The 27,860-nt window shown below is 40.7% G+C and overlaps 1 protein-coding gene across 1 annotated transcript; it reads left to right on the forward strand.

The window, feature by feature from the left end:
- Positions 1-27,707, forward strand: cacng8b (calcium channel, voltage-dependent, gamma subunit 8b). Its single transcript, XM_006802941.3, has 6 exons — positions 1-315; positions 17,139-17,428; positions 18,197-18,421; positions 21,262-21,345; positions 23,734-23,874; positions 25,154-27,707. Exons 3-6 carry the CDS (start codon positions 18,199-18,201, stop codon positions 25,954-25,956), a joined length of 1,251 nt encoding a protein of 416 aa, XP_006803004.1. The 5' UTR covers positions 1-315; positions 17,139-17,428; positions 18,197-18,198; the 3' UTR covers positions 25,957-27,707.
- The last annotated feature ends 153 nt before the right edge of the window (positions 27,708-27,860 follow it).

Genomic DNA, 27,860 nt, shown 5'->3' on the forward strand with positions numbered 1-27,860 from the left:
TCCGTGTTCAGTGACGTGTTTTGTACTAGCCTTTTTTTTTAATATATACACACACGCTGAACCATTTTCCATCTCAGACTTAAATTTAACCGGGACCTGAGACTTCACTCTTTTTTTTTCTTTTTGCTCCTAAATTCATGATTTTTAATCACCCCTTTCGATTTAATTATTTATTTTGTTGCCTCGATAGACCCGTTATTTAGCGCCGTCCACCTCCTCTCCCCTGTTCCCTCCATCCCCTTCTCTCTCTGGGAGTGCAAGGCGCTGCGAAGCTCGGAAATTTAAAAAAGAGAGAGAGAGAGAGAGAGCCTGCAGGTAAGACCGCCGTAAGCTTCTTTAAAATAATTATAATCGCATTGAGACACTGTTGTTTTGACTTTGCAGCTTAATGAATGACAGTTCATCCAGGTTCATTTTCATAGCACATTGATTTGTTTCACGTTGCCTGCAACTTAACACACTACTGACAGTGTTGATATCATAATTCCAGAAAAGAATAATAATATTTCTCAGACTTCCACCACTCCTCTCCATCTCCCTCTCTCTCTCTGATTAAATGCTGAATGATAATATTCCCACCTATTTTGCGCGGGCCTATAATTAGCGACCGCAACGTCTATTATGCAAATGATCATTTTAATAGCTCGTTTTTAAGCTCTGCCTGCATTCACGCCGCAGCTGTGGAGACTAAAATATCTGCTGCGTTCGCTGACATGATCGGCCGCTTCCCCGAAGATGGAGAGTTATTTCAGCGTGTGCGAATGCGAGTCTCGGTGTGTCATTCGTGTCCCAGTCCGCTGAGTTTTCTCTGTACTGGTCTCTCGATGCTAGGCGTCCATTTTCCACCGTGCAGCCTATGCAGGCAGGGTGATGTGTGTAGCGTACTCTGTTAACAAATGCACCGCAGTCCGCATCACTATAAGTCAGCTCTGCACGCTCTCGGCCCCGTGGCTCTGAGCTCGTATGTGTCTCATCAGTGTGTTATGCACCGCTTTGGAGTGCAGGGCCAGCATCTCATCTTGGCTCCATGTTGAACCTGGGCCACATCATTGCATCAGACGCGTATTTTTTCCATTATTTTCCACAGTCTTCTCTCACTGAACAACCTGTGCAGCTTCGACAGCTCCAGAGGTAAAGGGCACCTGGCACGCGATCAGCCATTCAGTATTCATCACAGCTCACATCATGTCATTGCTAAAGGAGGACTGAAACGTCTTGAATTGGAAATTATGTAGGAGTGTGCACTGCAGTATTCAGGAGTTTCTGTGCACTGTCAGCAAACAGCACAGTGACTTATACCTGTCTTCATTGTGCCTGCAGCCCATGGCAGGTTACAGCTCTGAGTGTTGTCTCAGAAATTTTCATTATTCAATGAGAAATACGCTGTTGTGCTCGCCTACAGTGTTGATGACTGTAGCACAAGTATATACCCACTAAGCTCAGCTTCTCACTGAGTGCTGCAGCTATTCCGTTCGGGGACCAGCCTTTGGTTTTAAAAAGCCAGCATAAATGACCGTCAGCGCTCTGCTTTTACACTGTTCATTTATACCCTTGTTTTGTTTTGTTTTCTGTCACTTGATGTTGCAAGTTTGCTGTTGAACTTTTCCTGTGTGATCATCCCAAATGTGGGCACTGGGTGGCAGCTGAACTGAAATATTTGTGCATTTCTTAAATATTATCAGCAATGAGATAATGGATGAGAGCCTAAAATTGTTCATTTCTTAACTACACCTCAAATCATTAATTAACTGCGTGTAATTCTGTGCAAATGCATGCAGTTACTGTTTGCGCTATAACTTCAGTTGTGTGACTTAATGACAGCATAAAGTGCAAGTTTCATGTTACACACTGCACACCGAAAGGGCTTAAAAGGTTCGGTTGTGTCTGATGAGAAATCAAAGGTGTCGTTTTTGTATCACGGTGCTGCCATTTGCCGCCCACCTCTTTATCAGCTATCAGTGATTCTTTCATTAAGTGATCTTGGCCCTGTCACACCCCCTCAGTTCCTCCGCCTCCCACGTGCTAAACACCGTCTGTGCCGTGTGTGTGATGTACGTGTGGCCTTGATGATCGTCTCTGTGGATTTTGGATCACTTTCAAAACCCCTGAGTTGGCTCTAAGATCTGCTTTTTACACTCTAAGGTGACTCACTGCAGTCAATACTGATGCGTAGCCCAAACAGGCTGTAGGTGTGATTTAACGCTGGCCAAATTATAATCATCTAATGCTCAAGTGGTCCACAACAATCGGAAAGGATCTCTAACTTTTGAGTGTTTCCACTCGTTTACCTGTCTCGCTTAAATTTCACTCCTGGTGGGTCTCTTTCTCTCTCTATCTCACTTTCTCCCTTTGAGGAGAAGCAATTCTGCAATGATCATCACATCTGTCATGTAGCTGTTGTTCAGAGGATCAATGCCTTTGCTGCAATTTTCTTGATGATCTGAGATTTCACACTGTTCATTCCTCTCTTTAGTGCAGGAGGAAGCCCGGTGCTGTACAAGAGCCACAAATGCCTCAGTTCCCTTAAAAATCTAATGTTCATTCACATTACTGCATAACTTTTCATCTCTACCCTATGAGTAAAAAGAAACTCCTGCATATTTAAAGAAAAAGTCTAAACTTACACTTGTAGCAAGTCTTGCAGTATTGGGAAAGCTTACATTCAATACACAACACTGCTTATAACTCCAGTGAGCAGAGGCTTTTATCCAAAGCATTCTAAATGACTCCGTTCTCAGTGGCTATGACCCATGCATCAATTAACCCAGAGCTTTAGTGTTTTTAAGTGCTTTGCTTAAGCTTGTATAGCCTAAGAGCAGGGTTGTAAGAGCCTGTGATCGAACCGTGTTGTGTCAGTGATATGCTGTTAGCTGACCTGTCCGTGTGTGCAGGAGCATGCAGCATAAAAACACGACAGAAACCGTGTTAGCATGTCTGATAGGCCAGCACAAGGCTGGAGATACAGGTTGCAGCACCTGTAACTAAATCCCACAAACAGATTACAAAACGGTGTAGGTGTGAGTGAGAGTCTTAGTTGTTTATATTAGAATATTGAAGCTGCTCACACATGAAATAGATTATGTGACTCAGAGTAGGTGCAGACATATCACTCTACTATTAAGCCTATGAGTAAATAAATGAATGACTATCTGCTAAACATCTGTTTGAGATTAGCTGAGTGATTAACAGAGCAGACCCCAGGTCCAAAAGAGTTTGCTCATTTACATTTATCATCAACTCTTTTCCCTATTTCTTTATGAAACGATCCAGAAATTATCTAGTATGCAGATCTTGAGAAAACTCTGCTAAACAGTTTCTTAAATAGGCTTATGTGTATTCTCATAAACCTAGGGATGTCACAGGAACCAAGCGTCCTAGTGTATCGTTACACACTGAAGAAAAATGACACCCGCAAGTGCAGGAAAAACCACACTCAGAAAAGCAAAAACTTCATGATGGTGACTCGTGTAGCTGCCACGAGGCAGTAAGAGTTGGGTTTGAATGTACTTTGTGTTGTTACCCTGAATTCCTAGTTTTTTGATACAGCTGGCATTACCATTGTAATCAACTGAAAGGTTTGCAATGGGTAATATTAAATGTACAGAGGAGGTCAGGATAAGGTACAACAGTGAGTGTCTACAGCCATGCGTAAAACATGCTGGAGACTCTGTCATGTTTGTGGCTGCACTTCAGTCATTGGTGTTGGGGATCTTGTCAGAATTGATAAAATTGGGAAGGAAGAAAAGTACCATCAGATTTTGATCCACCATGCAGTACCATCTGGAAAGCATCTGATTGATAACAGCTTCATTTCTTAGTATGACAATGATTCCAAACACACTGCCAGTGCACTAAAAACATACCCGGATAGAAAAACACAGTTGAACACTGTCAGTAATGGATTGGTCTTCCTTGGAGCCAAACCATGATTGTTAGTCCAGGACTGATCCATAGTAAACTCAACATTAGTGAACCAGTCTGGGATCATCAGAGAACAGAACAAAAGGCAGCCAAAATCCGAAGAAGTGCTTTGAATGTCCTTCAAGAATCCCAGAGAACTGTTTCTGAAGACTACTCAAAGAAATGACAGGAACGCTTGCTTAAGAGAGTTCAGGCAGTTGAAAAATAAAGGTGGTCATACCAAATATTGACTTTCAAACTCGTTAGAATTGTGCGAACTGCTTTTGGCTTACATGCTGTTACAAGTGTTTTATTAAATCGCTGCACCTCTTCCCATTTCAATTGCAAAATGTAAAGATACAATCGGTGGCTTTTTCTGGCAACAGGCGTGTTTGGAATCCCAACACAGTCAGCTTATCCAAGCAGAGGTGGACAGAGCGTAGACGAGTAAATAAATCACCAAACATACCAAATGTTCAGGAAATCAGTTTATGTTTCACATGTCTGAAAGAAAATCTGAATATCATATTTTTAAACAACTGGTTGAGATCTATCAACGAAAAACGTATTAATTAATCATTTTTTAAATCTTTCTTTGTTTTTCAGTTTATACAAAAATAAAAACACCCATAACATCACTGCATCAACCTAAGAAATAATGAAGATGATGCGGCAAGTGTTTAACTTAGTATCTTTAGTTACATATTTAGATATGCTACATATGTTGATATTCTGTTTAGTGGGGTTGAGGACTTATTTTTACCTTCTCATTAATGAAGATTTCGTGCATTTCTCCTACACGATGCACTGGATACCCTGTTTGTCAGACAGTTAAAACATCTTTAAATCACCTGCTTGGGCTTTAGGTAAGTTTGATATTTTGTTAACAGGAACCAAATCATAAAGAAAACAGGCACCACATTAGAACTACTCATTTATGGTGAAACCTATTAGTTATTTTTACTTTATTTGTCTTTAAGTGCATTCCTTTGAACATAAATTATAAATCAACTGGAAAAAAATGAAATAAATAATAAATAAATGTGAACTGAACTAAATATGCCACAGCATGACATTGTGTATTTAGACTTTAAGCGAGGTGCAAAAGTTAAGAGGGAGAGGGATTCAAAAACAGAATGAAGTACAATAATCATTTCATCTCAATTCTCTCATTTCATTAATCATTTGAAGCCAAATGGTAGTTAAAATTAAATTAACGAGACAGTCGTATAACGTATGAATCAGTAATGAAAATCTGTTGCAGGCCCAATTTAACTGCTGATCACACATTACTGGAAGATATCTCTCTGGTTAAACTGGATAGGCACTTGTTTGAGTTTCCCAAAGTCTTGTTGACTAAACTCTGTATTAGAGCAGTAATAAAATAATTATAATCCCCAGTTTTTCTATCTTTACAAAGGGCAGCTTTCTTCTTGAGTTATTTGCAAGCTTGTTTCCTGGTTAATTTGTTTCTCCCCTGCTGCACTTACATAACAGGATAACTCACTCTTTTATATATAATAACTATAAATTTAAAGGGCAATTTTGTGTTAGAATTGCTGTCAGAAAGTGGTTTAATCTGTGAAGACTGGAATATTTAAAGTTCATGGTTGCAAGTGTCCATGTGTTTAAGCATGGATTCACGGGTTCATGAGCATCCAGTCATTCAGAGACACTTTATTTTGAGAGCCTCTTAAACCAAGGTGTTACTGCCACTGCCTCCTCAGGCACTTCTGCTCAGACAGGCAAAGCCTTGGTCACATGGAGTCAAAGGATCTTAGCAGACTCTTCACGAGGGCTTAATGGCAGTTCAGCTACACTTTAAAGTACCTTTTAAAGATGACCTATTTTATGCATTTGTTGTCATCATTTTGACAGTTGTGGGTGTTAAAGGCCGCATATGTGCTTGGTTCCTTTGCATGTGGATTTCTTCCTATTTTTTTTCTGTGCATTTGCGTGTGTGTTTCTGCATGTGAGCGTGCAAAGATGTAAATGTGCGCCTGCCAGATGTAGGAGCTCAGCAATGAGCTCAGGTGTGTAGCTCTTTCTCATGATTAAGGGGAAAAAATCACTGCGGCTACCAAGAGTCACTGCTCTGAATATTTGTGCATGTTTTCCTAATGTTCACTGCCGCCATCAGGACCTCAGAATAGAATACTCGGCTTGTATTTTTAGATCTGCCATCATAAGTAGGCCTAATGCATGTTTTTGGTCAAGCACTCACTTTTGGTCAAGCACTCACTGTTAGCTTATGTCATTTTCAATAACTACAGTCCCGATTCTGGTCCTGTGGAGACCAGACATAATTCTTCCATGTGATACCCTTGTGTGTGTGTGTGTGTGTGTGTGTGTAGATGCTGCACTGAAAACTTCCACACTTGCCCATGCAGGACCACTGCCTTTCACATGTGTAGAAAAACTTATTACGGCTGTCATCATTTATTCAACAAGCAGTTTGGTAGCTGATTTATGCAATGAATAGCTAATGGAGCAGCTGCTACAAAATTCAAATCTCCTGTGTGATTTATGGCTGTGTTATTAGCGCCACAACTCATTGGGCATGCTTGTATTTCATATAAGCAAGGTGGCCTGCCTTGCTGGGAATGAGTCACACAGGTAGATCTGATTATATCTGAAGTTTTTTTTTTTAGGCAAGTGAGAGCCTGGTTCTGTAATGGTCCCTGCAGCCGCTTGCTTCCAAAGCCTTTGTTTCTGCAGTAAGTCCAGCTACAGCTAATTGCCCCTAGCTAGCAACATACAATGAAGGCATCACTGTGAGGGTGTTAGGTCCGGGATGCTCAGATTTATGGCAAAGGGGAATGTGTATATTACATCCACACAAACTCCAGTACTATCCAGAATTTATCACCACTCCTGCAATCATTTGCTATTACGACCAGTGTGAAAATTATTGCCGAGAAGAGCGGCTCTGAACCCACTATTTCATAATGTAAAAAAGGTGATGCTGCAGTGCACTCTTATGACAGCGTCAGGCTTGCAACAGTTTAAAAAAGGATCAGAATTGAGCTACAGGTACTATCTTATTTATTTCTCACATTCTTCATCCTTCAACCTGGCACCTGCATTAAGCACGGTACACAATGGCCGCTGACAGTGTGGATTTGATATTCAGGTCTGCTATGTTAGTTGTGGTTAATGTTGCTTTGATCTGCTAGCCTCAAGCAGGGGTGAGGAGAGAGTTAGAGGTCTGGCTAAGCTCACCTCTTTCATATTCAAACTCCCCCCTCCTCCTTTTTTTGTATTCCTCAGCTCAGATCAGCACTGAGTCAAGTGAAATCGCTTGTCAGATCTTGCGCAGCCCCCTTGGGAGCCACAGAGGGCATTTGTACAGATTTCTGCACATATGCAGTAGTACCCCACAGGACCTGCAAACAGAACTAAATGTGTAAAATCTTTTGTCCACATTAACGTTTGAACTAATCACTGTGACGCAACTATTGAAATAATACTGCCACTGTTAATTATCCACTATTTCCTCAGGATGCAGTTAGAAAATCTTGGCCTTTAGAAGTCATCTACTCTTCAACCAAAAAAATATACAGACTTTCTATCTATATATGCCACAAGGCACTTGAGTGCATTGTGGCCTAAACTTGAGTGCACTCCACCTGTGAGCCCTCCTGGCCTAAATGAATTATAAACAGACATTAAGCTTGCATTGGCGCATCATAAATCATTTTAACCTTGTTATCTTACACAGAAATGATAACAACAGACCTGCCCATATTTTAATAAAATACACAAAATCCTTCTGCCTGCCTGTCTGTCTGCGAACTTCTACCAAGTCAGAAGTTGAGCAGCCAAACTTGGCACACAGGTACATCATAGACTCCTCAAGGTTCTTCTATATCTATATCATGTGTCACTTTAATTTTATTCCAATAACATTTAGGAATTTAGATCCACAAAACCTGAAGTAAACATGATATATTATGACATCATCGTGTTTTCTGCCAGCCACCTAACAATGGAGTAGAATTGCAGAGCATACACTACTCCAACATGTGCTCATTACATTCCAAATCTGTATCTCTAAATATCCAGAGCAACAACACATCTGACATTTCCTATCATGATATAAATTTTACTTTTTGATGAGAGAGAATACTTTACATCCAGCTTGGTGTGGTGTGGACTGCTGCTGCTGACAGACAGCTGTTGCCCACTGCAAGTATTCTAAAGAGCAATTATGGGACAAACTATATTAAAATATGTTAATTCTTGATTTACAGAACATCCTGTTACTGAAAATGTAGCCTACGGTTTTTAGAGTACATACTTTGTTGGTTGTTGCCTTGTTGCCCTGTGATTGGAATGTTGTCTCTTTGATTTTTTTTTTTTTTTTATGAAATGCAGTCATGCGGACAGTTTGTAAATGTTAAGTAAGTTAGACTTAGAAATCTCGTTTAGGTTGGGTAAGTTCAAAGTAGTAAAGATGCCCAGTTTGTTGCAGATGGTGTATTCTTTCGGTAACACATTGCAATACGGCTTGTTACTGCGGGTCTAATTCTCCTGCAATAAAAAGGGAGTTCAATGGATTTTATTCAAAATTACATTGTAATTATATTTACATGAAAATATATAAAGGCATTACACAAGAATAAGAGGGTAACAAGTCAAACAAACCAGAAATTATATTGCAAGTAAATGTATGTAGTGCATAAGCAATTGTAAGTACTGGATAATTTCCCAGCAATGTAGACAAAGATGTACAATAGACAAACAATATTTTCCCATCTTACATTTTGGGGCAAGGTCCATATTATGTAGTGACTTAATCTTTCCTAACTTCCAGCTATTTTGCAAGGAGAGTGACACAAATTATACTGTACGTAATTTTAAGTAATGTGTGTTTACCTTTGAGCAAATGTAATATTTTCCCATTTTATGTCGGGAGTACACCATATTATGGGGTGACTTAACTTTGCCTTTTACGTCTTTATTTTTTTACATCATTATTTAATATTCATTTAGCTAATGTGCATGATGAATTTTGTGTTATGCAGCTGTCCTTTTTTACTTACACTGTTCTTAAAATTACTTCAAATACAATATGTGTCTCCTTTCTTATAAAATACCCAGAAGCTAAGCCACTTTATAATACTGAAAAGTCTTCTTATTTCCCCATCTCACATCGTAATTATGCTGATGTATTACCACACTTAAAATAACTTGAGCTTACAGTACAATTTGTATTTCTTTTCCTGCAAAATGCCTGCATGTGCTGTTACGTATGCAGCACTTAAAATGACTTACGCACTACTGAAATTTACCTACAATATAATTTTTTCTTGGTTTCCTGTAAAAAGCTGACTGAGCCCCTTAATCTAGTTTACTACCTTTAAGTTTGTCCATCTAAACATTATTACAATGTTATTTACATGGAACAACAAAACACATGGAAATTCCATTTAATTACAGAAGAATTATGTCTTTGGTTGCAGGCTGTATTATAAAGTGTTACCGTTCTTTCTGCTACAAAAACAGTTTAACTCTGGCATGTAACTGATGTCCCACTTGTGTCAGTAACACAGTAGATCATCGAGCGTATGGATCGGCCAATCAGCAGTCAAGAGTACAACCCCAGTGCTTGCAAGATTAACAACACTGTCAGCTGCAAATGTCTGCTGACAAAAGACTCTGCAGAGCTCAACACTGACCACTAGGGGGTGGATGCTGTAGCCTCAAAATTATATCATGATATTTGCAATAATGGTATTTATCACTAATGATAATGATATTTATGATGATATAGAAAAGCAATACTGATTACATGATATATTAATGATTGCAGTTTGCAATACAGCAATATGTATTAGTGTAAACAAAACAAAAGATATATTCCATTGATGAAAGACTGCCTAAATCAAACTGTTAATCTGTTGCTACAAAGTTCCAGCAGCACCACCAGAGTTATAGTCAAACAGTAGCATGTAGCCAGTTCACAGAGCTCAGGTAGTGTTTTCAGTGGAGAAGTAAAAGTGTTAACATAACTGTTTAACACTTTAACAGTAACTAACCTTGGCAGGCTTCAGGAGCTGCACAATATTGTCACATAATATAACTGGAAAAAAAAATTCAGCCTGGGATGTTACATCTTGGTCAAGGTTTTTAAAGCTGTTTAAGACCATCATCATATAATGTTATCAATATTTCCCATCCACTGTTTGCTATTTCTGTCATTTGGAGTGCAACTAACCAGAGTTACAGAGATTAATTATTTACTCTGTGGTTTGTTAGGATCTTCTTCTCACATGCCATCATAGCCTGCTTATACTCGACATTGTGTTTTTGCCTCAAGTGTTGAAACAAGTTTGTTGTTTCCATCTTTAACAAACGGTTTTGGGGAAAAAAGTATTGGAAAATATCTTGCAAATTGTTGAAGTAGTGCTTGGTTATGATTACTACCTTTTTAGGTAGAAATGATCATTCTGCCTAAAAAGAAAGGCTGGTGTGATGCACAAGGGCGTGTAAATGCATGGCATCCCTATATTTTAATTATATTGTTATATGACACTTTTATAAATGGTAAATGGCCTGTATTTGTATAGCGCTTTTACTAGTCCCGCCTAGGGACCCCAAAGCGCTTTTACACGTCCAGTCATCCACCCATTCACTCTCACATTCACACACTGGTGGAGGCAAGCTACAGTTGTAGCCACAGCTGCCCTGGGGCAGACTGACAGAAGCGAGGCTGCCATATCGCGCCATCGGCCCTTCTGGCCAACACCAGTAGGCGGTAGGGTAAAGTGTCTTGCCCAAGGACACAACGACCGAGACTGTCCGAGCCGGGGCTCGAACCGGCAACCTTCCGATTACAAGGCGAACTCCCAACTCTTGAGCCACGATCGCCCCCTATTTATTTAATGTAAAAGTTTATACCGGTATTTTTACAGACAATAGAAATTCCACTTTTATAAGTTCTCCATTTCAACAAGTGAACTTGCTGTTTGTGCCTTCCTTACACTGAAAAAAGCTCTGTAAAGTTACAATATAACGTACCATTGTATTTTTTCTGTATTTTCTAACCAGACATTGAATTTTTTTAAAAAAGATAATACTGGTTGTCAGGTGTATCGTGACCATAAAAAAAATTATTTGGATCAAAAAAAAGAAAAGAAAAGCAAAGCAAAAAAAGAAACTTTAAAGGACCGAACATAATTATTTTAATGGTGAAGGAACTACTCCTTAAATAACCAACTGTGAGTCTCTAATTCCATAGCAGTTGAATTGAATCCTTTTCATTATCGTAGGGTTTGTGATTAATGTGATTAATAATAGTGTTGTATAATAACAGTATGTAGGTTTTTTTGTCAATAATCAGGCCTTAAAGTAATATAGCCTGGTTATGGTACAGTGCTTCGCTCCTGAATGCAATCACCGCTCTGACGGTTTTTGAGGTTTTGTGATCAATAAGTGACATGATGTTGCAGGGTTTAAACATTTCCACGGTAACAGCAACTCCCATCAGTCAGAGATTGTATCAGTTTAGGATTGTAGGTAGAGTAGTTCTTTTCTGCAACATTTCAAATTAAATGTATTTTTGTCAAAGATTGTTAACATAATACGGACTTGTTGTTTCCACAGGAGCACAAAGCATTGTAGTGTCATAGCTCATAATAAGTCTACTTTGCATGGTTACAGCATTATGGCTCATTATCAAAATGCCAAAGTGGGGTTTCATAGAGCAACAAAATTCCTGCATGAAGGAGGTTTTTGGTAGAGACAGTGTTATTGCAGTCTCTTTTTTTATTGTTTTACCCAATACAACCTAGCCTAAATCAGTATATGTTTCCCCAAAGTACAAAGTCTTCTCATTTTAAACTGCAAAAGAAGCATGTCATGTTCACATACCCTTTTAACTACACCATAAGGACTTCTTTAAAAAAGCAAAACTCCTGTTAGCCTAAAGAAAAGTTACAATGCCTTCTCCCTTATCTGACCTTGAACCCCTTTAATATTTTTTGTGCAGCTCTTTAATTTTTTTTCATGGCCTCTTGTTCTTTCACGCTCTCTTGCTCTAGCTTCTGTGCCATTCTCTTCTTTCCCCTCTTTCTTAATTATTGCTGGAAAATAGAAATTACAGATAATTAAATGACAATTATGATCTCCGCCCACGCAGGGGAGTTTTTACTCGGGAGAGTAACTTTGTAGGTTATTCTTAAGGTCATTCATTACATGGAGTCAAAGACTATACACACACACGTACACACAGATTAGATACTGTATTTTTTGGCCTTGGAGATAGTGTAATCCCTTCTAGAAATGTATTTTCCACAGGGAGAGGCAGCATGTTGATAGGGTTGGAAGGTCATACGGCACACTCACACTCACACACACACACACACACACAATCACTTTCGCTTGTTTGCTTACACATATTCAACCACAGTGTATAAATAATAAGCCACACTGTGGTGGTGTCATTTGACAGTTTACATAATAAGATGCCTGAAAGCAGAGATACAAGGCTAACTGTCTAACCAAAGGGAGCTGAGGGGAACATTGCTGGGATTCAATAAGATTGGACTAGACCCATCCTCAGAAGCACTGGAGAGGAAATGCGCACACACACACACACACACACACACCGTTTCTCCTTCCATGTCTCTTTTTCTGTCTCTGAGGCAGCTCTGTTTTGGGCCTCACAATGCAAACAGGATGTAACCTATTTTGATCACGGTGCCATATTGCATCATCAAATATTAACAGACTTGACTGCACTGCATTATGTCTGCTAAATAATGTTTGCTGAATAATGTGTGCTGCTTCATCCTACCCTCGTGTTTGTTTCAAAACCCATCATACAAAGACGCTGAGAAAAGGAAATACTTCCTGTGCCCTCGGTAACGGATGCCGTTTAGTCTTTATTCATGTGTATTTATGAGCGTGCGTGCGTGTGTGTGTGACCCAGAGCATCTGTGTTGCTGTGGTCACACATTTATCTATTGATAAAGCTTTAGCGTGCTCGTCCTTCTGCCCAGGTTTCAGAATCAACACGCTGTTAGTGTCTTGAAATATCTGCCTTATTTCTGCCTCTTTCTTTCCCATCTCTGCCCCTTTCTCCCTCTGTCTCCCCCCACCACCCCCCTCGCTCGATGCTGATCCAGACTTTGGAATTCAATGTTGCTATGGTAACAATGTCGGGTTGGTCCTCCCTGCCTCCCCCTCTTGCTCCTCTTATTCAGAGTAGATGCAGTTTCCTTGCTCTGGATTCATTCTCTCTTTAACCTGTAAAGCTGTCCCTCTTGTGATTACACTTTCTGTTAACAGTGTTAAAACACACAACAGAGCATAGAGCTGAAAATGGAAAAACTAATTTGGCCATAACCCTAAGCATGGAAAATAAATCATAACTCATGTCATACACTTCACTTCCATTAATTTACAAACCGTCTACATTCCTGAATGCCACACGGGTCTGTTAGGCAGCAGTCGAGCTAAATGCTAACATCAGCATGCCTCACGGTGTAGTGATGGGATTTCCGGCTCTTTTTAGAGAACCGGCTCTTTCGGCTCGGCTCACTAAAAAGAGCTGGCTCTTTCGGCTCTGAACCGGCTCTTCAGGTTATTTTGTTGCTTTAATTAATTTATTATTAACAATAATAAAAAATTATGCACAAAAGGAATTACTAATGTAAAAAAAAGTGGTTTTATTTATATATGTTTATATATAAATATATGTGGTGGCCCCTAGAGACAAAACACGTACAAACTCCAAAACATGTACAAACTACAAAACACATTTCTAGCGTTAACTGAACTTCCAAAACAGAGCTACCTAGATCACTTAAATGACACAATTGAAGGCATATGTGTATTGTTTGTGTATTTATACACAAACACAAATATATATTCAAATAATTTAAAAAAAATTTTCATTTACCTGTTATTACCACACACCAAATCCGGTCGTTGGTACTTCCTGCCTTGTGTAGCCACTAGGTAACAAAAGCTCAACACTGCGCCCTAGCATCCTGGAGCACTTCTTTTGTCTACGTGTTTTGGAGTTTTTATGTGCTTCGGAGTTTTTACGTGTTTTGGAGTTTTTACGTGTTTTGGAGTTTGTACGTGTTTTGGAGTTTTTACGTGCTTCAGAGTTCGTACGTGTTTTGAAGTTTGTATGGGCTTTGTCTCGAGGGGTCAACGTAAATATACTTTATTTATTCACTCCACATAAAATGTAATAAATAAATCATATAATACAAAAACCAACTATTCACATTTCAACTTTTAACTATTTAAAATTTCAGCTTTTTCCTTTTAAACAAATTTAAAGTGAAACAACACAAAACACTGCAAACCACAACACAATTAAATATAAATTAAAATATGAAAACAAAAAGAACATGCTTATTCTCTGTCATATGGGCCTGTGTGAATAAACTTTCTGAATCCTTTATCATCTGCAACTGAAAATAGTTGTGGATGATTACTATACCTTTCTAATGTGACGTTGTCCCTGGCTCTCTTTCTCTGTCTCTCCCTCCTCTGTTCCTGTGCTACTGCAAGTGTAACTACCGCCCCTTCCCCTCTTTCCAGCGCAAAGCACAAGGCTCGCGTGCGGAGTAAAGCGGAAAAAAATGCGAGAGAGAGAGAGAGGGTGAGAGAAAAAAAAACCCATGGCTCGCGATAAGGAGCCGGCTCGCGTCGGTCACGTCAAAGACCCGGCTCTAAGAGCCATTTCGTTCACTACGACACATCACTATCACGGTGACAGTGTGCTGATTTCAAGTACATAAAATGTTGTTTCACCATTTTTAATTTCAGATTCAATAACCAAGGTATTTGTATAGTGCTTTACTTAGTCCCTAAGGACCCAAAGCGCTTTACACTACATTCAGTCATTCACACACACTGGTGATGGCAAGCTACATTGTAGCCACAGCTACCCTTGGGCGCACTGACAGAGGCGAGGCTGCAGGACACTAGCACCACCGGGCCCTCTGACCACCACCAGTAGGCAACGGGTAAAGTGTCTTGCCCAAGGACACAACGACCAAGACTGTCAGAGCCGGGGCTCGAACCGGCAACCTTCCGAATACAGGACAAACTGCCAACTCTTGAGCCATGATCGCCCCAAGCTTAGCTAGCTGAGTGTATCTCACATACACCTGCTAACTGTGATGTGTAATATATAAACATAAGACATTCACTCACCAAAGGGGATGCAGAATTTTTGGGAGGTCCGTTAGTTCAATTAAATATATAAAAGGCCAAACTGTAAAGAGGTCAAGCTCAGTGAATTAAAAACAAATTGGTGAATCCCAGCAGAAGACGCTAGCAGTTAGCATTGGCTAGTTAAGGTAGCCACGGCGCTAATAAATAAACTTTAAGCCTGAATAAAATTTAAACAGGTGAGCTGAAAAAATCTCATTGCTTGTATATGCCACTAAGGGGTAATCAGCTATTTTTTTGTACTATGCTTTACATTACAGCTACTTCCATTTCTTACTTTCATGCCACTAGTATTAGTGCTAAGAATAATTGCCCACTTGAAGTATCTGATAATTTTCTTACTACCAGCAATCCTGCTATAATCTTTAAAACCCAACAATGAAATACATAAAACTAACAGGGACTGCATAGCTATCCCAAGCCTGACATACACCAGCTACTTTGCTAAGTAAATCTGTTGAGTTGCTTGTTGATACAACTATCAGCTAATCCCATACCAACTCAGTGATTTAGGCATCTAGACACATTCAAGATTATCTGCTGAAGTTCAAACCAAGTATCAGAATGGGGAATCCAGGTGATCTAAGTGACTTTACTAAAGTATGGTTGTTGGTGTCAGATAGGCTGGTCTGAGAAATTTAGAAACAAATGATCTGCTGTGATTTCCCCACACAACCATTTCTGTGTTTTACAGAGAATGGAAAAACACAACATATCCAGTGAGCAGCAGTTCTTTGGGGGGAATACTTTGTTGATGTTAGAGGTCAGAATAGAACGGCCAGATCACTTCAGGATAATAGGAAGGCAGCCAAAGTTCAAACTGTTGCCTTCCACTTGTTACAAGCACGGTATACAGAAGAGCATTTCTGATAACACAACATGTCAAACGTTCAAGAAAATGTGCTACAACAGCTGAAGACCACACCAAGTGCCATTCATGTCAGCTAAGAACATGAAATTGAGGCTACAAATCCCACAGGCTCATCAAAATTAGACTGTAGAAGATTAGAAAAACATTGCTGCAACATTCAGAAGGTAAGGTGAGAATTTGACATTAGAAGTGTGAAAGTATAAATAGTAAATTAAGTGGTTCTTGTAGACCGCCCTTCTGTTCTACTCAAAGTGCTTTATACAACATGGCCCATTCGCTCATTCATACAAGTATTGTTTTCTACACATAAGTGCTTTCTATCTACCATACTCCATGGAAGACATGGGAGAGCAACTTGGGGTTCAGTATCTTTCCCAAGGATACTGAGACATGCAGACTGGAGACCAGAGGAGCCAGGGATCGAAACACCAACCTTCCGATTGGCCTCCTGAGCTACAGCCACCCACTGATAAATTATTAAGTATTAATGGTTCAGGCTGCTGCTGGTGGTGGGGGATATTTTCTTGGCACACACTGGGTGCCTTAACACCAGCTTTAAGAAGGTCCAACCCATTACTCTCAAGATGGACCTTACAAATAGGCTAGTGAATGTATAACGTTGTTGTAGAGCTGTGCATTTGAGGAACTGCATCCACAGAGGTTGCAACTTGGTTCCAAGCAAATATTGAGCATATTATAAATCTTACTTGGGATAACTTAAATTAATTCATAATAACTTAAAGAATTTTATGGAAGTCTTCCCAAATGACCACATGCCAACAGAAATATGATTTTTTTTCTCAAATATAAGGATACGAAGGATACCCTAGCCCTAACCCTACTGTTGAGCTGGCAAAATGAAATTTTAATTTAAGGAAAGTAATGTAATGTGCCACATTTACTTTTTTCATAATATGTCGTTGACCCAAAAATCACAGCAACAATAAGAGTCCATTTACTAATTTAGTCCTAATTTATACAGCTCCTTGTTATCCATGATACCAGCTGAAAAGTCTTATAAATGCACATGTGAAAGGAAGTTAAATACAGCAATGGCTCATGTCAACCGTTACGTAATAGCTCTCATCTGCAGAGTCATGACTTAATATTTACTGCTGTACATAAATGTAATACAGTGCAATATATTTCTGTCTTTGTTCATGTGCAGCAGCAGAGCAGTGACCATGGACTTCTATCTGCAAGTTTCCTGCTAACAGCAGACGAGCAGAGGGCGGGACAACCGTCCACAACTTCCACCAGCACCAACTTTCCAGTGAGTCGAAAAGAAAGAGAGAGAAAGAGACAGAGGCAAGAGAGAGGACAAGAGCAAGAAGGAGAGAGGAGAGCGGGTGAACACAGTCGATGGATGCTGTCCGGATCGAGGGGACAGCACGTTCTTCACTGACGAGGAAAAGAAAGATTTCAAAATTGAGTCGAAGGATAGAAACTCGCCGTCAGGTAGGTCTCACTTTGTCACTCTCTGCACCGTCAGGTTTAGCACGTTTGTGTCTGTGAAAAGGAAACTTTTAACACAACAGAAATATCTGTGGAGGTAACTCTGTGATACTGAGACAACTTTCTGTCTTTCACACTTGCCTGGTTCAATGTGAAAGGCTGTAAGTGAATTATGTAATGTGTGAGTGTATACATGGATGTTTGTATGTAAGAGGTTCACCAACATTGCCTCTGTAATAGAAGTAGGTGCAAGGTGATCCCATGTTTCATCTGCTCTGTGTGTGTGTGTGTGTGTGTGTGTGTGTGTGTGTGTGTGTGTGTGTGTGTGTGTGTGTGTGTGTGTGTGTGTGTGTGTGTGTGTGTGCATCGAGTCCTGCTGATACCGAGGGGGAGAACATTGTCAGGGTCATGAATATGGAGTAGACTGAGTTTGGGAGGGTGAGATCTGTTGTGCTTCACATCAATTCTGTCTTGTTAAGCAGAGTCAGCAGAGTCATCAAACTCTCCTCCAAGGACACATCATAGAGCCACTTATGCACCTCCCACATCCGCCTACACCTCGCGCTCATCTTTTCTCATCGCCTCCCTCTCTCCCTCCCACCGGTGCCCCTCGCCTCCTCCTGCTCCTCATCATCTCACCTTCTTTGTTTGCTGTCTTTTTTAATAAACTGCACTTTGTTAAGTTCTTCCTTGTTCTCCTGCTCTTCGATAAATGCTTTTTATTTGCACTCCCGATGCCCACTCTCTCCAACTTTCTGGTTTCTTTTAAAGGCATGGTGTGTGAGAAGGGGATCCAGATCCTTCTCACCACCGTGGGGGCATTCGCTGCCTTCGGCCTGATGACGGTGGCAATAGGCACGGACTACTGGCTGTACTCCCGTGCCCTCATCTGCAACAGCACAGCCAACGTGACCCAGGATGACCCTCATAATAAGGACAAGAAGGACCCTGGTGCTCTCACCCACTCCGGTCTATGGAGAATATGCTGCTTGGAAGGTAACAAAAGAACTTTCATGGACAGGAATCTGTGTGCGGGATTTGGACTTAAGTAGACGCATGTTTGAGAAAGTTTGACGTTTATAGCTACTTTCTGGATCTTTAGGTTCATATTCAACTGAGAGAGATAATAGAGAGTGGACGGGCACTCACAGTATTGTGTGACTTTAAGTTATGGTCGTGGTGGTTTCAGACTGGATGCTGTGCAGACAGCAGATGAACTGAACCACTGTTTAAATCACATTAATCACTGCATGTAGTAATTTTGATACTCTGTTTATTATACTGTATTTATTGGCTCTTTTTTTAATTTACTATATTCAACTATTTAACCTTTAAGCTGGTGGCCTGAAACCCGCTCCTGAGGTCCAACTAAAAAATCGTATCTCATTGAAATGTTAAAGCTTATAAATGGGAATACATTTCCCATTATTCAGTCACATATTTTTTTAATAGTATGCATTGTTCTTCTGTTAAATGGGATCAGAGTCTAACAGCAAGAACCTCTCACTTGACTTTAGAAAAACGTTGTTCAGGAGGGCGCAGCACTGCAGCAGCACCAACATACACATTTCATTTGTATTTGGTCGACCGTGCCACAGGGCCAAAAAAAACAATTTTGCATAATTGCAATATAATTACGTGATACTGAAGCGTAACCCTCATCCAAAATAATCCATTAATCATTGTCTGTGATTCAGGATGCATTCATTCAAGTCAATTGCTGAAACAAAAGCCTCTGTTCACCCATCGGCTTCTCATTTCAAGTGGCGGAAGATACAGAATCTGGCAGCAACCATCTCTCAATCTTCACTTCTTGTGTCACTGCAACACAAGCTGCTAATTCATTATACATTACACTGCCTGCCTGACACTCTACAGTAAAAGCTGGGATGGAGTTAACAGTGAAGAAGCAAAGGGGTGGTGTGAGTTTGCGATCTGTGCTTTTGCTCACATGCAGACTGAGGTAAAAGCTTTTTTTTGTCTCCAGGAAAACCGCTTGGCTCTCTTTATAAAGCATCCCTGGCCCATCCTGGGCTTGGTCATTGTACAAAGCTAATTTGTCCTCATCTCTAAGCTTCCTGATAGCAAAGCAGCCAATTAGAGATAAGCTCTAGCCCTTGCAGCTCTGCTGCAGTGCACCCCCACCCACTCTTTCCCTCACCCCTCTCTCTCTCTCAGTTTTTTCCACTTGCTATCCCTCTGCCTTCCTCCCCCAAACATTTTTACATTTCATCTTTCGCTGGTTTGTCCTCATCTTTGCCTCCTTGTAGTTTCCTCTCGTTTTCAGCCTTTTCTGCTGCAGTAAAGCTGACAGAGTCTTGGCGTGGCTTAGAGGTCAAGTATCCTTGATGTCTGTGGAGTATTCAGCCAAGATAGATGCTCAGTAGTTGTGCAGTGATGCAGTGAGGTGTAGAAGGGGTGGAAATGCAGGACATGCTAGCTCCAAAAGATTTATGCCTGCAGGTGGGTGGCTGTGGATTTAGACGTGTCCTGTCCTCTTCTCCCCTCTGCAGACTCATTCAAGGTGGGGTTGCACTGACTTACCAGTCAATGAAGATTTTATCTGTCTGTGTGATTTTTTGTTAGATAATCCCACAAATGTGTGAGCCCGTTACTGAACATGTCAGCTGCCAGAGTCACTTAGCACAGCTGTGTTTGAGGTCATGTAGTGAGATAATATTGGAAGCACGTTCACATACACTCATTGAATACTTTATTCAGTTGACCCTTTTGTCTTCAGAGCTACCTTAATTATTTCCTGGCACAAATTCAACAAGGTGCTGGAAATGTTCCTCTGAAACGTTGGTCCATATTGGAATGACAGCGTCACACAGCTGATGGGAATCCATGAAATGAATTGAGAGATGTATATATTGGTTGTAATGAGGTTTATTACATGAAGCAGTCCTCTGTCCTCTCATATCAATGAAGCATTTTCACCTAAAGAACTGCTACACATTGGATGTTTTCTGTTTTTCAGACAATTCTCTGTAAATCCTAGAGATGATTGTGTAGGAAAATCCCAGCAGATCAGCAGTTTCTGAAATACTGACTAGCCTATTTGGCTACTGAAACGTCACTTTTATTCACTCTCTCTGCCTCTTAGGGTAGCAGACCACATGAACCAGTGTTTCTTTCTGTTTTAGATATAGAATACTCTAAGAACGTGTGTGCATAAGCTGGTATTTTCACAGTCCTGGATTTGTGGTTTAATAAAGGACGATGGAAAATGCCAACATAGAATAATGCAGGGTTTCAAAAATGCCTGATCCATGTGGCTCATCCAATATTTGACTCCCATTGTACCACCATCTGTTTCTTTACAGACCTACCTGTGGAAATGTAGGAGCACTGAGAGACCATCTCACCCCACATCTGTTCGTCTCTCCCTCAGTCTGTGTCTCTTCATTTCATCACTCCACCTTTCTCAAAATCCATCCACCAACAACAGTGGTGGGCTGTCATCATCGTTCCGTGCGTCCCTCCGTTCGTCTGTCTGTCTACATGCAAGACCCCGCCGGGTAGTTATCGGTCTGCCTGTGTGTCTGCTTGTATGTATTTACGTTGTGCCTGTGCGTTCACTGTGTGTTTGTGACATTACTAACATAAGCTGTAATTACAACGAGAGTCATTAACCTCTATGATGTTCCTAAACAATATACCCAAATTTACCATTCAGCGCATTTGCTTGGATTCATTTTCGAATCACGGTACAACATTTTCCAGGTCAATCAGTCTTTTCATCAAGAGGATAGAAACTGTTGTCATAAGGCTTCAGCTTTGAGTTGTTGCCTTTTGTTGAGTCTGGTCACCATTTTTCTTCTTGTCTGTCTCAGGAGTGAAGAGAGGAGTGTGCTCTCAGATTAACCACTTCCCAGAGGATGCAGACTTTGACCATGATGGGGCAGAGTACGTCCTACGTAAGTTACCTGAAGTGCCAGACATGGGTGATGTAGAGGGGGAACAAACAAACAACCTGAGAACTAATTAAGAGCAAAGTATAAAATGACGCCTTGATGCTTTAAACTTGGCATTTTATTGCTCATTCTCTCAATCACATTAAGAAATAAACACGTGACAAGGTTTACAAAGCCATGAGAGAAGGGGTGCCCTAGTTCATGCTCAGTGCCCTGCAGTCATGTCTTTCTGCACTGATATGATGCATGTGTGCCCGTGCATACGTAAAGAAAAGCTTGTGCTCTGTTTACAATGTTGCAGAGGCATTTTGCTGGCATTTAGGTGGCATTTTCTCTCCTGTGGCCTAGTTGTCCTAGATGAGAGAGGCGTGTTAATGTGTGTGTGTGTGTGTGTGTGTGTGTGTGTGTGTGTGTGTGTGGTTGGCAGACCTCCTGAAAGGACCGGGGGCCACATGGGAAGGGTTTGATTCAGTTGGGTGCCTAGAACTGAGTAATTAATTTCCTCAAAAAAGTATTTTGTGTATTTTATTTAAAGCAAATTTCAACATATTTAATTATTTCATAGCATTTTTACCCATTTTTCTCACATTTTCTAAGCCTTGGTTAACAAGGACATAGAATGTTTTTCTCCACCTGTCACTACAGTAGGAGCACAGAAACAGGTTGGCTATAATTTCTTCCTTGTAATCCTTATAGGGACATATGCTTCTTACAGTTTCAATGTTAGATGATCATATTAAGCATAGCGAAAGAAATCCCAGTGAGCCAAAAGGTCAGGGGTCAGACAGCACTAAACGCTTGGTTTCCAATGGGTTTTCTACTCTTGTGTGGAGTTGATGTCAGCTCAGAACGATTTTCCTTATATTTCTTATTTTAACATGGCTTAGGTTACCATGCCATACCACTTTATTTATAAAGCACTACAGTGCGGATCAAAGTGCTGCACAATAACAGCAAACATAAAAGACCAAAGGGTAAAAGTTACAGAACACACTGGGTCAAAGGCCATGGCGTAAAAATGTGTCTGTAAACAAGAGTTAAAAACAGCAAGTGAAGGAGACTGCCTGAAGTGCGATGGTAAATTGTTCCACATACATGGAGCCGCAGCTGTGAAAGCTCTATCGTCTTTGAGTTTGTGTTGCATCTTTGTAACAAGCGAAGTCGTCTGGTCTGCTAACCTGAGAGAACGAGACGGGATGTAAGGATGTAACAGCGCACACAGCTGAAACGGGGGGAACAACCACTTAGAAAATTAAAAACAAATAAAAGGATTTTAAAGTGGATTTGTAAAGGCTCTGGAAGCCAGTGTAGAGAAGCTAAAATTGGAGTGTTATTGGTTGCAGCGTTCTGCACCAGTTGTAGGAGGTGCAAAGGAGCGTGAAGTCAAGCTAATTCCTATGAAAAGTGCATTGCAGTAATCGAGATGAGACGTAATAAAAGCATGTATTAATGTTTCAAGGTTTGCATATGGACAGGAGAGGCTTGATTTGTGACAACAGCCTCAAGTGGAAAAGGCAGGAATTAGATACTGTGTTCCCACGAGGATCGAACTATAGAGAATAATTCATTTTCACACCTAAATTAGTGATAATGAATTTCTTATAGAAGGTCAAGAAGAAAATGTGACACAGGAGGTGCAGGTGGTGCCACTGGAACAACATAATTTCTGTCTTGCACTCATTAAAATTTGGAAAATTTAATCAATAAGCCTGTTATGCAAAGGCTGGACAGGACATGCACCAATGTGTTTCACTATAAAAATAAACTTGACAGTCATAACAGTTAAAGCAAATATTATGTGTCTGGAAAATAGTGCCAAGTGGGTACAAAGAGAAAGATGGAGGTCCAAAAATGGAGCCTTGTGGTACTTTTTTCAGACAGAGAATAAATGTTTTCTTTAAATGTGAAAGTGCTATAAATGAGCATAAAAGATTTAGTCCTAGTTGTCGTAGTGCCAGGATGCACTCGTTAAGGCTGCAATAAACACTCTCTGAGCACCTACTTTGTCAAAAACACATCAGAAGAGCAATTTGTAAATTTGCCTGCAGCACAGGCACAACAATTGCATGCTGATTTAATGAAGAAGCCAATCACAGTTGCAACAATGATCTTATTTTTTGTATAGGGTTTTTCTAAAAAGACCTATTTCAGAATAAAATGCTTGTGATACTCTGTTAGAAAACCTATGACATAATTGACTGTTCTGTCCTGTATACAAGAGCTATTCATTGTAAATAACTTATTTAAGTAATTTGATTATATTACACAAACTTTATCAAAATCAAGTTTTGATCTGGTGAAAATCTTCTATTCATTAAGTTTCTTAATGTCATGTTGCACAGTAATAGCTTCTTGCTTGTTTCATTTACTCTTCATCTTCCGTTCTTTTAGGGGTAGTCAGGGCTTCCAACATCTTCCCCATCCTTAGTGCCATCCTTCTGCTAATGGGAGGAGTTTGCATTGCTGCTAGTCGTTTCTATAAAAGCAAAAGGAATATTATCCTGGGGGCAGGGATCCTCTTCGTGGCTGCAGGTAAGTGAGGACCGTTTTACGTAACTCTGTATGTAGCTCAGTATCTGTGCTTGTGTGTACATGTCTTCATGTATTTATCTACACTGCTAAAAATTTTTTACAGGAACACGTTTTTATAGTAGTGCCAACCTCTGGGATATTGATCTGGTCGGTTAAGTAGCGGGGGGGGGGGGGGGGGGGGGGGGGGGGGGGGGTTGTTAATCAGTTTCATCTCTTTTGGAGTTAATGAAATTAACACGGATGCACCAGAGGGACAACAGTGAGACAACCCCCTAGAGGAAATGACATTTTTCCCTCCTTATTTTTCCTGACTGTTTTTTCACTAGTTTTGCATTTAGCTAGGGTGAAAAATTACCTAGAGCAGGCCTCTAGTGTGAATGTGCCTGACCAAATAATCTAAAACAGGCTTCATGAGGGTGGCCTCGGGGCCTGACATCCTCTAGTGGGCCCTGTCCTCACTGTTCAGCACTGTGGAGCCTGATTTGGTTAGCATTTGCCATAGAATACTAGAATTTGCAGGTCCATCATGGGCACCATGTGCTTTTCATAGATCAGACCAGGTTCACCCTAAACACGTGAGAGATGTGAAAGGGTCTGGAGAAGAACGTTATGCTGCCTGTAATAGCATCTAGCATGACCGTTTTGGTGGTGGGTCAGTGATGGTCTGGGGAGGCGTATCCATGGAGGGAGGCAAGGACCTCTACAAGCTAGGCAACAGCACCCTGACTGCCATTGGGTATCAGGATATAGTCCTTGGGTCCACTGTCAGGCTATATGCTGGTGCAGTGGGTGCTGGGATCGTCCTGGTACATGACAATGCTCATCTGCTGAGAGCATGGAGGCAGTTCCTGGAGGATGAAGGAATTGATACCATTAACTGGCTCCCACCATCACTTGATCTAAATCTGGTAGATTTAATGTCTGGGACATTCTGTTTCAGTCCTGCATCATTTAGGACAACAGATAGGATCTGTTTGTACCTAACGCATTACCCAGTCCATATCAGTGTAGATATCCTGCATTTTTTCATTGAGATCTGATTGGTTTTAAATGGTTGTTATACCTTTTTTTAGCAGGGTAGATGTGTGAACAGTGTTCTGGAGAATATCATGTGGCACACCAGTTTCTATGCTTTGTTTGGGGGTGCCTGTCGCTGCCAATTTAATGGTTACCTGTTGTTTTTATTAACAAATGTCAGACAAATTTATGTATTAGCACTGTATGCAGGCCCATGTTTGTGTACATCTTTTATAAATATCGTATTTCTGTGCTGTCGCAGGTCTGAGCAACATAATTGGTGTGATTGTCTACATCTCAGCTGCGCTGGGGGACATTTCTCCGAAGAAGGATGAGGATAAGAAATGGCAGTACTCCTATGGTTGGTCCTTTTACTTTGGAGGCCTTTCCTTCATTATGGCTGAAATGGTGGGGGTGCTGGCTGTCAATATCTACATCGAGAAGAACAAAGAGCTCCGCTGCCGTTCTCGCACCGACATTTTCAAAAGTACCACGCACGCCATGCTCCGCCTGCCCAGCTACCGCTTCCGCCGCCGCTCTCGCTCCTCATCCCGTTCAACCGACCCTTCCCGCTCCCGAGACCCCTCGCCTGTGGGGGGAGGTGGAGGAAAGAACTTCGGGCTGCCCCCCTCTGCACTACTTTCCCAGGGCCCCATTTCAGTGTCCACTCTACCCAACCCGCACTCTCGCTCCCACACAGCCCTGGCTGGAGGAGACATCTCCCTGTACACGTTGTCCCGTGACCCCAAGCTGGGAGGGTTGCCGCCCATGTATGGAACGGTGGACAGGGCCACGCTCTACCAGCTCCACAACTGCTTTCCAAAGGATGGAGGCGTAGGGGGAGGAGGGGTGATGATGAGCGGCACTCTCCCATCACTCAAGTCCCACAACCCTTCCAATTCTTCCAACTCCAATCCACCAATTCCCAACTCTGTGGGCTCCGGCCCTCCGCCCTTCACCTCATCCACAGTCGACAGGGAGCGAGGGATGGGGACTCTGGACAGGCTGAAGGGAGACAGGGAGAGCAACTCTAACACCCTCAATAGAAAAACAACACCTGTGTAGAGGAAGGGTATTAGAGGGAGAGGTGAGGAGGGAGGAGGATGGGTATTAAAGAAAGAGGGAAGCCAGAAAGGAGCACTGCAGGCTCAACAGGAGGTAGAAACACAGGCAGACAGGTAAAACGCTACATCTCTCCCTCCATGTTCACTGTTATTTAGTCTACTCAATCTCACTGAGGATAAAAAGAAGAGTAATAACAGAGCGATAATAACAACAACAATGAACTTTCACAATAAAACTATTTTGATATTTTAATGTGCTAGAAATGATTTATTTTGTTAATGATCAAACGCAATTAACCTTGGGCTATTATGAAAATGTTTCACATAATTTTTGTGCAATATTACCGCTAATTTAACCAGGCCATCATTGATGTAAAATTGTTGTTGTGATTATTCTTAGAGTTATTACAGGCTAGCTGTATGTGCAAACACTATAATTTAGAATGAAATTTTAATTTTCACATTTTTTTTCCTTTATGACTTTTACTGTGAATCTCTTCCATGCAGAGCCACTGGGACTAACAGTGAGCTGTAATATGTCAGTGTCCAGCATGAGTGTACACAATAACATGGGAGAATGAGAGCCTGTATAATTATTTTTTCTTTTTTTAACCCAAATGTTGTATGATTTTCATTAATAATGAAGTCAGATGTGAATACTGTAAATTGTCTTCCAATATTGATACTGAAAGAAATGCAACAATAATGTGAGTGACTGCGACAGCTCACCAACTTCATTGTTATTATGAGTCTGAGTTTTCTATGGGCCTCTGTTAGTCTTATTTCCATTCTAATCAGTGTGAACAGTAGTAATTGTAGCTCTAGTCGTGTTGAAGATGTTTGTTCTTGGGCATTAACAGAACCTCTGCTCAGACGTAGCAGGAAAAAAAAAAGAGACATAGAATTACACATTTGTACAGAATCAGGTGAAGGTTGCTGCCTGAGGAGAAAAACAAAACAAAAAAAAGCAGATTTTTTCTATGAAAAGTCCCAAAGTGACACATGCAAATCATCATTTTCAGTGGCAAAAAAGAAAAACACTCTGTATATGTGGGTTAAAGGGTTTAAAAAAGATACCTGTACATTGTAATTATGCATACATATATTTGTAACGTCTATAGACATGTTTCTCGGGACCACTGTTCAAAATGGGTATGCATTTTGGAACGAGCCGGTTTGGCTTAAGTGTTTTGCTCCCAGTGCCGTCCCTGGACTCTTGTCGGGTGGTTTCAACCGCCAACCCTGGCCCGCCATATCTGCCCATTTACGGCCACACGATCAGTGTTTTCCCTACTTTATCACCAATGGCGGCTTCACCACAGACAACCCCTTAAGCTCCCCAAAGATTCCTTTCACTGTGCTTCCCCAGTAACTCCTGAGTCTGAACTCTGCGCTGTTTATGTTGATGAGAATGTAGACACATGTAACACCCAGCCATCCCACCCTCTTCCAAACTGTCCCGAGTGACTGCAGATCTAGGTGGAAACTGTGGATTCACCTGCTACGTGGTATAATGAAGAAACAAAAACAATGACCAGATGCTTCCAGATTATTTTCATTTCTTTGATTTCATTTCAGAAAAAGAAAAAAAATGTGATTAAAAATGCACACAGATAGCATTTATGTGGGCAATATGAATAGTATGTAGTTGAGAATAGATATATCTAGATAAATGATTATGGTTTATCTAAATGTGTGATAAACTTAAAACACTGTATTGCACGAAGTTTATAAAAAAAACAATAACAGAAATATTTACAGAGTGCTGTCTTTTTTTTCTTTTTTTGTTGTTCAGTATAACCTCAGAAGTAGACTGAAAAAAAAGGTGGAATATTCTGATTTTAAATGAAGCAATACAATATTTTACAAATACTGTACTAAAAAAAAGTCCTGCAGTTAATTTGT

Source organism: Neolamprologus brichardi, chromosome 11 (genome assembly GCF_056152115.1).
Source record: "Neolamprologus brichardi isolate AB-2024 chromosome 11, ASM5615211v1, whole genome shotgun sequence".
In the NCBI taxonomy this organism is placed as follows: domain Eukaryota; kingdom Metazoa; phylum Chordata; class Actinopteri; order Cichliformes; family Cichlidae; genus Neolamprologus; species Neolamprologus brichardi.